The sequence below is a fragment of the Phoxinus phoxinus genome, assembly GCF_949152265.1.
Source record: "Phoxinus phoxinus genome assembly, chromosome: 5".
Taxonomy (NCBI): domain Eukaryota; kingdom Metazoa; phylum Chordata; class Actinopteri; order Cypriniformes; family Leuciscidae; genus Phoxinus; species Phoxinus phoxinus.
In genome coordinates this window covers 17,674,125-17,691,143 of record NC_136880.1, presented here as the reverse complement: position 1 = coordinate 17,691,143, position 17,019 = coordinate 17,674,125, and the positions used below count along the sequence as shown (strand labels likewise).

At 37.7% G+C, this 17,019-nt stretch overlaps 1 protein-coding gene across 1 annotated transcript in view; it reads right to left on the bottom strand.

The window, feature by feature from the left end:
- The window catches only part of ephb3a (eph receptor B3a), a 35,888-nt gene that overhangs the window by 4,107 nt on the left and 14,762 nt on the right, over positions 1-17,019 (bottom strand). Inside the window, exons 5-15 of the mRNA XM_079612409.1 lie at positions 16,384-16,539; positions 14,353-14,688; positions 13,320-13,444; positions 12,770-12,926; positions 12,091-12,199; positions 10,479-10,531; positions 9,734-9,856; positions 8,018-8,265; positions 4,014-4,229; positions 2,099-2,248; positions 758-951 (exon numbers count right to left, since the gene is read on the bottom strand). Of these exons, the coding sequence (XP_079468535.1) occupies positions 758-951; positions 2,099-2,248; positions 4,014-4,229; positions 8,018-8,265; positions 9,734-9,856; positions 10,479-10,531; positions 12,091-12,199; positions 12,770-12,926; positions 13,320-13,444; positions 14,353-14,688; positions 16,384-16,539 (1,867 nt within the window). The remainder of the gene's footprint in view (positions 1-757; positions 952-2,098; positions 2,249-4,013; positions 4,230-8,017; positions 8,266-9,733; positions 9,857-10,478; positions 10,532-12,090; positions 12,200-12,769; positions 12,927-13,319; positions 13,445-14,352; positions 14,689-16,383; positions 16,540-17,019) is intronic.

Below are 17,019 nucleotides of genomic sequence, written 5' to 3'. Positions count from 1 at the left end.
ACAAGGCTGCGTTCCCATCAGCCTCGCCAATTAGTTTAATTTTTAAAGCTCAAAATGTGACTTTGTTATGCCATTGTGACTAGTTCTTGAAATTTCCATTTGATATTGTGCAAAGTGACTGTCACACAATTACGACTACTAATTGGCATTTTACATCGCAGTAAATACATCAATTTGTCGCAGTTTGTCTTTTATTTCCTGTAATTTCAACTTTACGTCTCACAATGTGACTTTATTTATCGCAATTGCAATTTTATTTTGTTGTACTTTCAGTTACTACACCTCACATGTGGTGAGACACAACATTATCACAATTTTTTTTTTTTCACAGAGTGGCTTAATGTAGTGGAGATTGATTTTTATATCTAAAATTATATATATATATATATATATATATATATATATATATATATATATATATATATATATATATATATATATATATATATATATATATTTTAATTTTGTAGTTACTTACTTAAAAAAAAGAAAGAAGGCTTCCACACAAAACTTCACTATCTTAAGACATGAAAAATAAGCAATTCCTTCTTTTAGGTCTTCTATCTAACCATAATGTGGGGTAAAATGCCGTGCTATCAATAATATTCGGACAATATGACAAATTAGCAGTAACGACACACTCTTTCCCATTTGCCAATTGTGGTTTCACAAACTACATTGCAGCAGAAAGATCCGTCTTTTCCTGTAAGTCAAAGCCAGAATTGACCCGTGTCCAATCTGGCTGTTTTCAGCTCACCCTGAGTGTGTACTGGTAAGCACTTTGAGGCTTGCGGCGTTGCGGAGGAGCTTGTCAAGTGTGCTGACGATCTGTCCGAAGCGTGGCCTCATGTTCCGCTCCTTCACCCAGCACTCCAGCATGAGCTGGTGCAGCACTGCGGGGCAGTCCATGGGAGGAGGCAGCCTGTAGTCCTGCTCCACTGCGTTCATTACCTACAGCACCAACAGACAGAGCAGTTACACTGTCCTTCTGCATTAGGACAAACTCTGCAGTATATATGCAGAGTTTTATTAGGCATACAGTATGCGACTGGAATGTTACAACAGTTAAACCATAATAAAGACTAATAGGGTTGAACAACCTTCTTAAGATCATCTCAGAATAAGACATATAGCATCGTGCTTGTGGTATAGGCAAAACAACACAAGCTACAGCACCGAATAGAGGCAGTAAACAGTATAATAAAAGAGGTTAAAAAACATTTATTTTAACAATATTATTAGTGCGAAAGGATGGACCTCATGAAACCGGCCAGGGAAATGTCTGGGTCATATTTCACCTCATAAACAAAAACAAAATGCTCATTAAAAAACTGAAATATAATTAAATTGTATTATATTTATACATACCTTTCCCAATAACGTAATGTAAAAAATGTCATTCTTATCTTATTCAAAATGTAAAGTGTATTTAGTATAGTTGTAGTATATTTTGTACTAATTTATGCTGATTTATATCAAACATTAATGTTACAGTATTTATTTGACTGTATAACAGTAATAAATACTGTAACACAACTTGATTTTTACATTTAAATAAGATATAATACGAGAATCAGCATTGAGAATAATGGAGAATCCAAAATAAAAACCCCAAAAGCATAAATACTTATTTCCCTCCTTAATTATTTAACTCGGCCAAAGGTATGGGCTTTTCAATAAATAAATAAATAATAATAACATCACATCCAAAATAAAAGCTTGTGTTTACATAATATATGTGTGTGTACTGTGTATAATTATTTTGTATATATACATATATATATATATAATAATTATACACATATGCATGCATATATTTAAGAAATATTTGCATGTATATATATATATATATATACACATCATTTGTATTATATATTATAAACACAAATATTTTATATATAAATAACACACTTTTCTTAAATATATACATGCATATGTGTGTATTTCTATATACAAAATAATTATACACAGTATACACACATAATAATATGTAAACACAAATCGCAATTAATCGTTGCCCAGGACTAATACATATATATTGGTATATATATAATTTGACTTTAAACATGAGATTAATGACATGAAATAGTTGACATACATCTTGATTGCTCATGTCCCAGTACGGCCGCTCCCCGAAGGACATGACCTCCCACATCACAATCCCGTAGCTCCACACATCACTGGCAGAGGTGAACTTCCTAAAGGCGATCGCCTCGGGAGCGGTCCAGCGGATTGGGATTTTCCCCCCCTACACGATAACACACATGCACACAGAGAAGCCATTAAACTCAAACACAGACTTTAAAACCAATGACATAATGGCTTGAGTCTTTAGCTGCCTAATTAGAGCGAAGACTCAGCCCAAACTCACAGCTCTCTCCCCACAGGGCACCATCGCTGGGTTCATTAATCTAAGATGAAAACCAGTAAAAAATAAATGGCAGGGTTCTAACTTTAAACATAACGGTTTGATCTGTCCATGAAACAGACAACGTTGACGGGGAAGCTGATCAATACACTAATCCAAGCCAATTACTAAATCTTCACTTCTACTAATACTAGCATGCCAATGACACAAATGTTTACTCAACATTTGTAGTCAAAATATTCTAAAAATAAACTGAAAGGAATTTTAAGGGATTCTAGTCATCCAATTCCCTTATCTGTCGCCTTTCACGTCGGACACATTGAACAAGCCGTACTGTACTGACTACTTCCATATGTTTCCAACTGACAGAGATAGAGACAGGCTTCTTCCACATATCAAGTATGCCATCTGTACTCCCGATTCTGATGGTCAAGGCTGTTCTTATCAATTGTTGATGCACACTGTATCTGTAAAGCACAGATATCGCTTACATTTCTGTCTGGAACTTGGATCAAATGGTCTCTGAAGTCCCTCAAAGCTAACAGACACAGACTAAAATCCATTTTATAGGGTCTTTTAGGTTAATATGCTAACAAAAAATACCAAACAGTATACCATACTAACATGGTTTTTGGACATGTATAATGTGAATAAACACCACAGCATATGTCATAGAATCTGACAGAAACCCGAAAGAAAGCATGGTATTGAAAATGTATACCATCATGGTAACCCAAATGCATAGCATCATCATCTATGCTAACATAAGGTCGTCGTGATTTTGCAAGTAAAACATGTTCCTGGATCAACATATTTTGTTGATCCTGGAACAACATTCCTATCTGAAAATGTAGTCCTAACCCTAACCCTAAGTTTTCCCTAAAATCAGAGGGGAAAATATGTGAATAACACTTATGTATAAGCACCTAACCCTGGTTGTAAGTCTAAACTTGACTGCAAAATTGTCCCTCAAATTTGATTGGTTGATTGGAATGTTGTTCCAGATTGTTGTAGACTCAACTCTTATCAATAAGTCATGACAACATGTTTTTACATTGCTTTAACTCATCAAAATAAGTTAAGTAATTTTCGACTGTTTTTTTTTTTTTTTTTTACAAGTTATACAAGATTCAACTAATTTTTTTAAGTCAATTTAATGTCATTTAAGTTGAAATGACTTAATCATCCAAGCAACTTATTTTACAGTGAGGAACATGTTGGGTGAAATCACGTTCGCAGCTAATGTCTTTGAATTGTATTTTATTTTATACTATCATCTAGCAGTTTGTACTCACATATGAAGGAAATTGACCCTATTGATATCTCTCTGTTATGAATCTTTTTTAATTTCCTCCTTATTTACTTAGCCTACTAATTTAGCTATGCAAATGATAAGTAACAGTTATGTGCTTTTCTGTTTAAATGAAATGAAATTATATAATTACTTAATTTATTATCAATAAAGGCAAGAGCTCTTTCCTTTAGCCATGTACTGACTACTAATTTGTACATTTGTACAGACAATACACTATGAGATAAGCTACAATAACGGCTTAGTGGGGATTGGAGGATTTGTTGGAACAAGGATATTTCATTATTGCCTTCATATTATTACATAAAAAGAGCAGACCTTATCTGAACTCACCAATGAGCTGGTGTAGGTGGGGTCCGATGAGTTATCGTCTAAAAAGCGAGAGAGGCCGAAATCGGACACTTTGCACACCAGGTTGCTGTTGACGAGCACGTTGCGAGCAGCCAGGTCGCGATGGACGTAGTTCATGTCGGACAGATACTTCATGCCAGCCGCGATCCCCCTCAACATGCCCACCAGCTGCGTCACGGTAAACCTGCCGTCGTTCAGCTGAGCGGGAAACGGTGCAATAAAAGAGGGAGAGTGACATTAACAGATGTAAACATGACACCACCCCGGTTCTACTCGTTCTAATCAGCCTGACTTTGACAGTGCCGTCGGACTAATTCCACTCGCAGCCTGTAATCTCCTTCATAGTATCGGGATGCCAATGCGAGGAAGGCAGAACTCCACCAAAAGCTAATCCTCATGGAAGAATTTCCTTTGCAAAAAGCGCTGAACACTTAAAAGCATAACTCAATTACACACTTCACATAGAATATCAAAACCACATGTTTTCATTTTCATATTCTGAATAGAGAAAAGCTGAAGTGCTCCAGTGGGTCGCAGTCTGTTCTGATAGGATCACAGACAGCAGGGACAAAACAGTGGGCAACACTTTCATTTAGGGTCCAATTCTCACTATTAACTAATTGTTCATTAGCATGCGTATTACTAGGATATTTGCTGTTTATTAGTGCTTATAAAGCACATACTGTATCAATGCCTTATACATGACCATATCCTACATTTTTTAATCTTACGCAATACCTAAACTTAACAACTACCTTACTAACTGTTAATAAGCAGTGATTAGAAGATTGTTGAGGCACAAATCATAGTTAATAGTTATATTAATGGTGTTAACACTGCCTGGCCCAAAAACAAACAAAAAAAAAGATCAAATTCTAAAGACTGAATGATTGCTGCAGTTATTATGTTTCTAGCATGTTATATGTTTGGCAACAGATCTTCTAAGCCTAATTGATGGAGAGTGTAGCTTTTCATTTCTTAAAACAATCATGTAGGAAGACGCATCATGGCCATATTCCAGGATGACATTGTCAAGATTCATCAGGATCAAATTGTGAAAAAATGGAGCATGAAGAATCATTTTCACACATGAATTGGTATCACTGAGTCCAGACCTTAAATTCATTGAAAGTCCTTGGGATGTGCGGGAGGAGACTTTACAGAGTGTTGGACTCTTGCATTGTCAATACAAGATCTTGACCAAAAACGAATGCACCTCTTGATGGACATTAAAGGTTGTGATGTTATTTCAATCAAGAGGTGCATCAATTTTTGGTCAAGATCTTGGCCATGATGTGTTTTCCTACAGGTTGCAAGTATACACTGTATATATATATATACTTTTGTTCAAAAAATCATTGATCTTCGGATTTACGTCAATATAAAAATTTACTTTAATTCTTCTGCTGAAGAAACCTCTGATGGGAAAGTCTACTGTTCACAAATAGCACACGGTTCATGTTAAGCCTCGAAGCAAAAGGACATCATCACGTCTGTAGCCAGTCTCACTTGGTTTGGCTCCAATGACGATAAGCATTCTGCAACAAGATTTTGATGTTGATGCTTTTTTTCTTCTTCTTCTAAAGTTGAAGATGAATCATGCCAAACCTTGTTCCTACGGATATTTTTAGAAGCGTGTTTGTGTGTACGCCTGGAAATGAGTGTGCTTGTGTCCCTGGCTGGACTTTGTGTGAGTACAGGCTGTGCCGTAGGAAGATGTCGGGCTGGTTGGGTGCATGGGCTTTAAGTTGTGTCATCGGCTGCTGCTCAGAGTCAGACAGAGCGAGACTATCCCACCTCTGGATGTCCAAACTCTCAGTGTTCGGCATCGACTGCATGGGCTGCTTAAGGTTCCTGAGTTCAAACAGTTTCTCAAGTGTTTCTGTAGAAACTCAGCCGAGGGATTACATAAAGACTTTAGATGACTTTGGTGTTTTTTAAAGATTTTCAAAAGCCAGATGTTGACACAAGTTAAAGGTGAAGCAAGGTTCTGTCTAAAGAACCATGAATAAGTGTTTAATGCTGAGGGGTTATCAAATTCCCCTGTCAGCACGAAATAAGTTTTCACTGACAGTCTGGCCAGAGATTCATGCAAGGGAAGTTTTGTAAAGTAAAGTGACGCATTTCAGACTGAAGCAGAATATTCAATTGGACTTGATTTTATCCATCGGGAATTGATTGAACAAGTTATTACATTTTGATGAAAGATTATGAAGCCAAACTTTTTTCTTAGCACCAGGGGTGTGACTAGGCGAAGCCCCGAAGGTTTTCCAAAAGCTGCGTTTGTTCTTTCCAGCTTGTTTTTTTTTTTAAAACGCTGTCTTTTTCTTTCATTCTTTTTAATGTATGCACTGCAGCAAAAATTGTTTTATTGCAATGGAACTTGATTTAATATGCGATTGATGTATTTTAACACCCAATCTAGATCGCAAGCTAGCAGCGCAACACGACTCAACAGATTCTTTCAATTTAATGGCAGTCCTTTAGTTCGTCACATTGTGTCGCTAGCCGTATAAAAAGGGTGATTTACTATACACTTCGAATTAGTGTAGAACAGGGCCTCAAAGACATCAACATTCACTACATTATATCGATTTATTTATAAATCGTGGCTAATAAGTCGTAGCTAAGGTTGTATGTTTTATGCACACCACTGGCCACTTGCTTTTCAGCCTAAACTGACACAGTCATTCAAAATGCAATTTCCCATTTTGAGTACAGGTAAGGTGTCACGGTTTGTTCATGTTTCATGTCTTTTATTTTGTAAAAAGTCATAATCATATTTCCTGTTTGCAATGTGCTTTCCTTGTTTGTGTCATGTTCTAGTCATGTGATTCTGCCATATGCTCCCCTTGTCATGTGTCCCACATGTCCTATATATATATATATATACTTTCCATAGCCCTCATGTTATCATTGTCCTTTTTCTAGTATTGTTTCCTGTAACTACTGTTGGTGAGTTTTAAGTTTCTAGTCTAGTCTAGTCTAGATTTTGTTCCTGTTTGGATTAATAAACTAAAAAAAATAGATTTTGGGGATAAAAAGTGGATTTCACAAATGTTTCCAAGTCTCCACCTTATGAATATAAGACGGGATGCATTAATACAGATTTAATACGTTTGATCGATGTATTATGTTATGGGTCAAATTTGACCCGCAATACATTTTTGCTTTGCTAGCGTCTCTGCTGATTGACATACAGGAAAGCACATTTTAAATCTTAAATTTAAAATACAAATATTTTAAAAGTTGGTTATAAAATCCACTTTTTTTTTTTTTGTAAAACAAATGTTTTAAAATGTAGTTTTAAAAATCATATGTTCTCATGTTTACTTTGTTTAATGTGTGAGATGTATTATGGTTAAAAGTTTACTGACATTTTTTTTTTGTTGTTGTTCTTCATAGTTTGATTTTTGGTGAATTGCACAAAATATAATTCCATAAACAAAATGATCATAACTACAACTTTAACAATACAAGGGTTAAAATGAGCTGGAAAGGTTTATTTATGATTTTATAATCAACATTATGTTTAGATGGCTTCTTTTTATTAATATTTATAATCCATAGTATAATTTCACTATTGTTGTTACTATTACCAGTTTAAAATGAATATGTGATGTAATGAAATCATATTCTATATGTTTGCATTTGTTTTGACCCACTTTTACTTATTAAAGCATTTGATGGTGGACTTCATCAGCTCCAGAAGAGAGTGTGTTATGCATTGCTAAATAATGGTAGCATTTTTAAAAAACATATTTAATATATTTTTGTGAAATGTACCAGTGGGCAAATATAACAGGGTTAGAAAACCGTTAACCTTGATAACTTAACTGGGCCACGCTAATAATGTCTAAAATGCCCATGCTCAGTTCCCGATGCCGAGGAATCGCGCACAATAAGACCAGGAATGTCTTTTAATGTAAAGTAAATAAGTAAGGCTACTGCAGTAAAACGGTTTTGCATCAAATATGATCTCTTACTCTAAGGAAGGAGTCGAGCGCTCCGTTCTCCATGAACTCTGTGACAATAAGCACGGGACAACTCCTAGTCAGAACTCCTTCCAAGTGGATGACGTTGGGATGGTCAAACTGGCCCATGATACTGGCCTCGCTAAGGAAGTCCCGTCTTTGGCGCTCCGTGTATCCTGCCTTCAGCGTCTTGATGGCCACGGTGGCTTCCTTTCTGCCAGGCTGTTTGAGTCGGCCTCGACACACCTCCCCGAACTCCCCTGAGTGAATGGAGCAGAGAGGAAGAGGAGAGAGAGAGAGAGAGAGAGAGAGAGAGAGAGAGGGAGTGGGGTGGGGGGCGTGAGGGAGAGGGAGGATTATTGGTTTGAGCTCAGGATAAAAAAATCATTCGAGGGAAGAAATGATGTACTGCTGAAAGACCAAGGAAAGTGCGAGAGAGAAAAGAGCAGATGGCAACAGTTTAGAGTTTGAATAGGCAGGGGACGGATGGAGAGAGAGGGCGAGAGAGGAGTTTAGGGACGGGCTGTGGAGAGGGAGGAGAGAGGAGTTTCAGGGTTGTGGGAGTTTTGGGTCTGGACTCTGGATGTGAACGTTAGACATGAGGTGGAAGGGAAGTGATCCAGATTGTAAAACATAAAACAAGCACAGGGATGGAAAAAAAAAAGAAAGAAAAAGAAGATTTTACATAGGTAAAGGCAGCAAGCAGCATGCATATGGTTAGTTTTAGAATAAACTCTGTTATCTTCCATGAATTTGGTTTATTGCAAAAATGGTTAAAAGAGAGATAGTTCACCCAAATATTAAAATCCGGTCAAGTCTCTAGTTGTTACAAACCTGTATGAGTTTCTTTCTTCTGCTGAACACAGAGGAGTTACAGTAGCCATTGACTTCCATAGTGTGAGGTTTGGGGGAATACAATGGAAGTCAATGGGGTCCATTACTGTTTGGTTACCCACATTCTTTTGTGTTCAGCAGAAGAAAGAAATTCATACAAAGTTGGAACAACTTGGGGGTGGGTAAATTTTTTTTTTTTTGGGTGAACTATCCATTTAAGCTATTTAAATAATACACTGAGTTGTTTCAACCCAAATTTGGGTCAAATATGTGAGTTTTTAATTCAAAATGTTAACCCAACGGTTGGGTTCATCCATATTTGACCCAGGTTTGGGTTGAAACAACCCAGCATTTTTTTAGAGTGCTATTGTTATAAATGAATATTTTAAAACTTTAATATTTTTTTTCCAAGTCAGTGGTTCTCAACTGGTGTGTTGCAGATCTTTTCAAAGCACTGACAGCAGGGAAAAACCCTGCATGTAAATTATTAAATGCAACTGATCACACAGTCCTCAATATTTATGAAAACAAACAATCTCATTAAAAGGGAGTCTGTCCAATCAAATCAGTTGTTTTTTCATGCAAATTCATAAATGACATTGCAAAGTATAGCCTTATTTTTGGATCAAATAAATGCCGCCTTACAGCAGTCTTATTTCAAAAACATTATGATTTTTAATCGATACTGTTGGACCAATTCATAGTAATAATCATAAATATCAATGTTTTGATTTTAAATACTTTTTTGTTACTTTTGTATGATTAACAATTTTAGTCATGTAAAATCTGGGTCCTGAAGCAAAACCAGTTTAAAACCACTGATCCAAGGCATGGTTCTTCATAACGACCATAATAATCAGAGATTTGGTTTTAATACTGAGGAATGTGGTTTACCTGCTCCAATGACTTCCTCTATCTTCACACATGAGATGTCAATCTCTCGGGCAAACTCATGAACTGCCTCGTTCGGGTCCTCATAAGTAAAAGGGTCAATGTAAACTTTTACGCCCGGTGATACTTAAACGGAAAAAAAAAAGTAAAGAAGAATGTTAGTTATTTTTATATATATTTTAATATTATTATTTGACATTCTTTTTATGGATATGTACACTGTAAATATTCTGTAAAAAAAAAAAAAAAAAAAACATTCCAATGTACCAATAACAAAAAAGATTTAAAATAAAATATAATAAAATTCTTTTTAATCATAAAAAATGGAACAATTTTTTCCTACCAAAAAATAACTTTTTGACACATGCTTTACTATAAATACATATAATGTCATGATGAAGACATATATACATCTCATTCTAAATTATATGGTAATTCATACTTTTTTACAGTAAAATTAATTAAACCAATTAACAGTTGTTTACTGTGGTATTTTTGTATTCTTCAACAATTAAAACTATGGTACACTATAACAAATTATGTTTTTTTACTTTAGTATACTTGATACAATAGGTTTCCACCAGGTCATGGCTCTGACCTAATAATTTAATTAAATTTAATATATGTTTTAAATATGTTACATCATTGCACCATATTCACAAGCCTTCTCTTGCCACATCAGTAAATATGTATAGCAACTTTAGCAAGACATATATCTTTTTTGTAAACAGGGTGCAGTTATACTCACCGTACTGCTGCAGTTTTTCCGTATACTCCAGCTCAGACCCAGTACGCTGCCGTCTGTAACCAGATTATACACACACTGAGAGTCTGGCTTAAGACTGGATTTACACGGTACAGGCAAACACACAAAAAAATGTTTTAACTGGGGCATCTTGTGAAAGAGAACATTTGAGTGCTTTAGGTATTTCATATGCTTCAATCATCAATTACGTCCCTCAAATTGCTAGTTTTAATCAATCTAAACTTATGAGGATGATTCCCCCCCCCTAACAGCCGGATCTAGGCCTTTTCAGCCATTTCTAGTCATTTGCGCCTAATTGCGATACAGTACATGTAGGATTCAAAGGCCGGGTCACCACAACAAGCAGCGCGAAAGATCAACCGTCAAGAATGTCTCGTCGTCGCCTCTAACCAGAACTCCTCCATTACACGGTTCAGATGAGCCGAAAAGTAGGTTATACTCTAAAAACAGTAAGTCAATTAACACCAAATCATAGGTTGAATCCTTAAGCGCGGAACAAATAACCAAGCCCGGAACATACATGCTAATCTGCGCTCGGTTCATGCCTGTATCGAGTGTCTGAAGACAGTGAACAGTGTATTTAAATCTCCGGCTTCTCATTAAGATCTCTTTGTTTCACTAACTCTGCATAAGTAGCGCGTTTGAAAGGGAACGGGAGCAAAGGGGCCTATTGGAATTCGCCATCTGTGGGATTCCTTTTGTCTCTTGACCTGTGCTAACAATGACGCCTGCTGCTAATTAGCATCTCATCTCCAATTTAAATGTCAGGAGGAAAAAGAGTGACGCTTCAGCGCGCACACACACACACACACAAAGAAAACATTGGGATACTAGCGCAGAGGGCATGAATGAGAGAGAAGAAAGAGCTTGAAGCGGAGAGGAGGAGACGCTTTGGCACAACAAGGCGGTCACAGTCAAGAAGAATGTGTCAAATAGACACAGTGGCAGTCTGCCGTCTCTGGAGTGATTGGCAGCGTCCCAGTCTTCGTTCGGATCTGGGCGAAGTGGCCTCAAATGAGCATCTTGTGAGAGTCTCATAAATATCCGAAGTCAGACGCACTTTGAAGTCTGTTTTGCAGTGTCCATCTTGTGCTATTGAGTTTGTTTGACACCAAGTAGGCTACCGAGGCATTGAAATGATAAACAATACAAATAGCCCTTTGCTAAGTCAACATGAAATTGAAATGGACCTCGTTTACTTTCGTACTATCTTACCACGAGTTCCTGGTCTAAAGGCGCGGTCGCATTAGCAAAATTGCGGGACGATTTCACAAGCAAAAAAAGGTCTATTTCAATAGCGTAGAGATGTATGAAGCACAGCTCAGAAGTCATGTCCAAACCAACAGCTTTCTGTTGGTCAACGGGGCGAATCAACTTGGATACGTTGAGAATGTCCGCTTGGAAATCTTTCGCCTTCATGTGAAATTCCTACTTGAATGGACTCTTTTTACATTTCAGGGGTTGTCAGAAGCGGAAGTCGTCAGATTCAAATAAACTTCTAAATCCACCAAAGAAAGTCACACAGATTTTGGAACAACATGAGGATGAGTGAATGACGACAAGTTATGTAGGGGTGTTCATTGATAAAACTTACCTGAGGCAAACAACAGCAATGACCACCATGGCAAGGATGACCACAAACCCAGCCGCGGCGGAGCCCACAATGAGCGGCAGCAGGTCCTGTACGGACCGCTCTGGGTCATCTGTCAGATGAATTTAAATTGATTTACAATACCAATAATGGAGAAATATAGGCAAAAGCTTCATATGAGATATTTCTTCTAAAATCCACTAGGAACAACCACTTCTGGGAGGGAATAGTGAGAGAACATAGTGCTTTGCACGTGTTTCGTCTTCAAACCAAAAAACTTGGGTCTTTAGCTGACCAAGTTTAAATCTCGACTGGCTAGCGCGCTAGTTTGCTCAGTAGGCAGAGAAGGCGGCCTTTTGTGGCAGTTCGAACTAATTCGATCACATGAGCGTTTACACTACGAAAGCAATCCGGTTGAATGCGCTTTCGACTACTTCTGGAAGTGGTTGAAAGTGGACAAACTCAAAACGTTTTAGATCCTGTTTACACCTGCATTTAGCGTCATCCACTTGTGACCCGATCGAACAAAACATATCTTAATACCAGATGCAAAAAAACTATTCGGATATTACAGAGATCTCATTAGTGATAATCCTTTCCTATGGGTAGTATACATGGTTTGCACTTGGCCACTCAGTATCTTTGCAACAGATGCAAAAGAAATAAAAGTACGTGTCCTTACCATACAGACTCGTACTGAAGTCCACCGGGCTGCTATAACGTCCGTACCCGGCCACCGTACGAGCCCGTACCTGCACGGCGTACACCGTGCCAGCCTTTAAACCCTCCACTTTGGCGGAGGTGTGCTGGGCGGTGACGGTGTGCGAGAACGACTCTCCCTGAGAAAAAAGAAAAAAACACACACACTGAACGGCCAAAACTAGACTCTCGAGTCATTCAGTGCTTTAAAGTGAATGTTTAGTTAACAGTTTTCACTGCAATTAGCGGATCAAAAGTGTTTGAAAAGGCATTCCGCGGCTAAAACTGTGATCCAAACACGCGGCAGCAAGTAAATCCTATAGACGGAATTAAGCTCCACTCTTTTTAGCATTAGCCATTGGGTTTTGACCAGTGGCCATCTGTTGTTCCATTGTACTCCACTTTAAGTCGAGCCAGGGTTACTTTGAGCTCACGCCAGTTAAACCCATGCTGGGTGCCTGGTGAAATGTCATCTGGCTCAGGTTCAAGAGTTCTTCAGTATGGGGTGATTTAGATGCGCAGCAGTTCCTCACCCTCTCCTGGTACTTGATCTCATAATCCAGGATCACGCCATTGGGCCGCTCTGGGGGCAGCCAGGAGAGGCTGAGAGTGCCAGCTGTGGCCCGCATTAAGTGGACGGTGGGGACCGCGGACGGAGCTGGAGGTGGAGAGAGATGGGGAGAGAAAAAGGTGAATAACTTTATTAGAATAACAGATTAGATTGTAAACATATAGTCTGAAAGATATATTGTCTGTGCTGATTGCACGGACACAGCAGGGAAATGAAAATTGAAGAGAAAGCACTTTGCATATCGTATCGATCTCTACTGTATTTTGGCCTAATTTAAATAAATACAATTCTGTAGTGTATTTTAATTCTTGTGCATACTACAAAATTATTTTTTTTAACATTATTTTGATCATATTGCTTGTGGGTCAGTGGTCAACACCTCTTCTATGATGAGCATGTTTTTGATTTCTTAATTAAAATTAATTTTTAATTTAATTTTTTGGGGGATGTATCAAAAGGTGTGATACAACTATCCAGATATTATAACGAAGTAAAAAAAGCCCAATTAAATGAAATATTTAAAAAAAGAAAACCTTACGAAGCAAGTTGACATTAACTTTACTTCAATAACTTTTGGACACCAAATAACAGACATGTGTTGCGATTCCCCAAAGACATAAATACTTATCGATTTATATTTATGATATTTCTAACAAATAAAATACATTTTTGAAAACATACTGAATGTATAGGAATTTAAATGTTTTACTCTTCATCACATTTTAGGAGTCATGAAATTAAATGTTTCTTGAAAATGTTTCTTGTTTCTTCAAAACCAGCATGCGTACATTTCAGAAAACTTTAAATTTAAAATTTCTTAAAAACATCTACTTTTCTTTATTGTAGATGCTGTCATTTGTCATTGACACTTGCGCCACCATTTAATAAACACAATATGCCACTTGAGGCTGTGCTTGTCTGTTCGGGGGGAATACTATAAGCACAGTCTCTCGTGGTTTACTGGTTTATTAGACAATTGAAAATGAAAGTCTCACCTGCTTGATTGGTGGTGATATTGACAGTGGCATATTGCGGGGAGGCGGGACTCTTGGGGGACACCCCGTTGACAGCCTGGATCTCAAAGCTGTAATGGGTGTGTGCCTGTAGATTCCTCAGCGCCGCCTGCCTCTCGGCCAGTCCCAGTCGGCGAGGAGACACCTCCACGTTATCGTCACACCGCGCACAGGACCCGCCATCGTGCAGGCACTTTTTACACACCACGTTATACACCACGTCCCCTCGCCCGCCTAAATCCCGTGGCTCGGACCACTCCAGTGACACCGAAGTCTCGTTCACACTGGAGATCACGTTTAAAGGAGACGAGGGAACAGCTAGGGAGACAACGGTAAAGTGTTATACATGTGGAATATGTATTATTTAACTCTTTCCCCACCATTGATGGAAATTTCCGTCATTTATGAGACAACGCTTTCCCGCCATTGACGGATTTTTCCGTGTTTTCACTGTTAAACTGTAGGGGGAACTATTACACATCTTCTTAAAGCGTACTGCATATCCTGTTCAAAAGACATGTAAAGAAGAAGCAGAAACAAGCGATAGCATATGTAAGCAGATGCATATGTAAAATAACGCGATCTTCAACATTCAATCCATCATAGTCAATCCAGGAAGAGGTATTAGACTATGAAGCTTCGGGGGTGTTGATGGACTCGATCTACTCCATCTACTGTATGTTTTGATCATCATTATGAATCCGATCCTGACACATTTTTCTCAGCTTTTTGCTCAAAATGTTGCTTTTTTAATGAAATTTACCCACATTCAAGTGTTAAAGGAACACGTGTCTTAGTACACGATTTAACTACAGAAGAGTCAGGTTTTAAATAGGAAAAATGTCGAAACTCTTTGGTCATTTTTTTTGAGAGAGATGCTAACGGTCTAATCAGATTCAATTATCTATGCTAAGCTATGCTAAAAGTGCTACCGCCAGACCCGGAGATCGGCTGAATGGATTCGAACACGGTAAAACTCAACTGTTTAACTCTAGGGGAGATGGACTATTTCCAAAAAAAGTGGAGTGTTCCTTTAAATAATAGAATAAAACAGTTTTTTTTGTTTTGTTTAAAAGCAAGAGACTCTGTTCTTTCTTTTTATATATTAATACAACTAAATAATCTGGGGGCCATTATGAAACTTTTGTGAAAATGATCAAAAATGCTGGCGGTGGCTGGCAACTTTTTTCAATAACGCTGGCGGGGAAAGAGTTAATACGATGTCCTGGAGCGAAACACTTTCTGCACATATCCTACAGTACATGTTTAGTCAGGAATAAAAAAACACCTTAGTTTTGTAGATCATTACACAGTGATTCAACACTAATTAGAAAAATCAAGATGCTCAAAGTCAGGCAGTCACTGGTTAAATTATCTATTTATTCTTGCATATTTGTTCCAAAAATGTCTGGGATTTACAATGCACTCCATAGTTAGCTTGTCAGGGTTAAATTTATAACCGATGAATCTTGCTCAGTGAATCATGATGTAAACTAATTAAATCCAGAAGCTGGATTTTCATTGCACAACTGCCTAAGGAACTGGAAGCTTTGGTTACAATTATTGAAAAGGAAAAAAAAAAAAAAAATCCCTCTTATTTTGCATACCTCCAACACAATTCAGTTTTTTTTTTAAATACATAAATTATAAACAACATTCAGGCTTCCAGAAAATGTTTCAAAAGACCTCCACTGCAAAAATGCTCTCCAACCGGGGGTTTTTGCAACACATTGCATCAATGTGTGAACTCATGTGATATTTCCAATTAAATCCATGTGTCAAGACTCAACAGCGCTGAAGCTAACTAGTTATAATCGCACACTTTATGCGCTAGATGCTGAGGACCGACGGGCTTACATCAGCGATCATGACCTTTTTATCAACACGCTTTTCTGTGTCATTAGCCGCCACATCAAACGGGGCGAATGCACCGAGCAGACCTTTTCAACATACAATTAACACAATGTGGGAGCTATTTTAATTTAACAAGTGGCACTGATGGTCATCACTTACTAGTGCAGGCCGTGTCAGGGGGGTCGCTGTCAGCACGGTAGTAGCCGTTTTGACAAGGGCACATGCTGGACGCCCTAGAGCTGGCCCGGCTGTTGGAAGGGCACGGCGTACAAGAACCCTCGCCTTGTTTGGATTTAAAGGTCCCTGGGGTGCACGCTAAAGGAAGAAAAAAGGTGTCAAGTCATGCCATTTTCAAAAATGAACTGCAAAGTGAAATTGAATTTAGTACAATTGAAAAAAAAAAAGGTTAACCTAAACCATTTGCTTCTAAATTGAAAACAGAATTACATAAAAATGGATCAACCTACACACATTAAGCTCATTAACGGACCATTCAAGATTCATACAGGCTCAAATCACCGCATTTGTGGGATAAATTACCAAAACGAGTCCCTACTTTTCTTCTAAAAGAGAGAAACAAATCTTTTTCCATGAGACGCAATGGAACAGAATGGAACCAATCAAAAGTCTAGCCAAATAAAACTAAAACAATCTGTGTGTTAACATGATTTTAAAACATTTTGAAACATCACCTACTAAAGAAAACATAGGAAAGCTATGTAAAGTTATATCCAGTTTACTTCATTGCCATGACGCCTAACCCAAAATGCCCGTAAAAAAACAACTTTACAACTC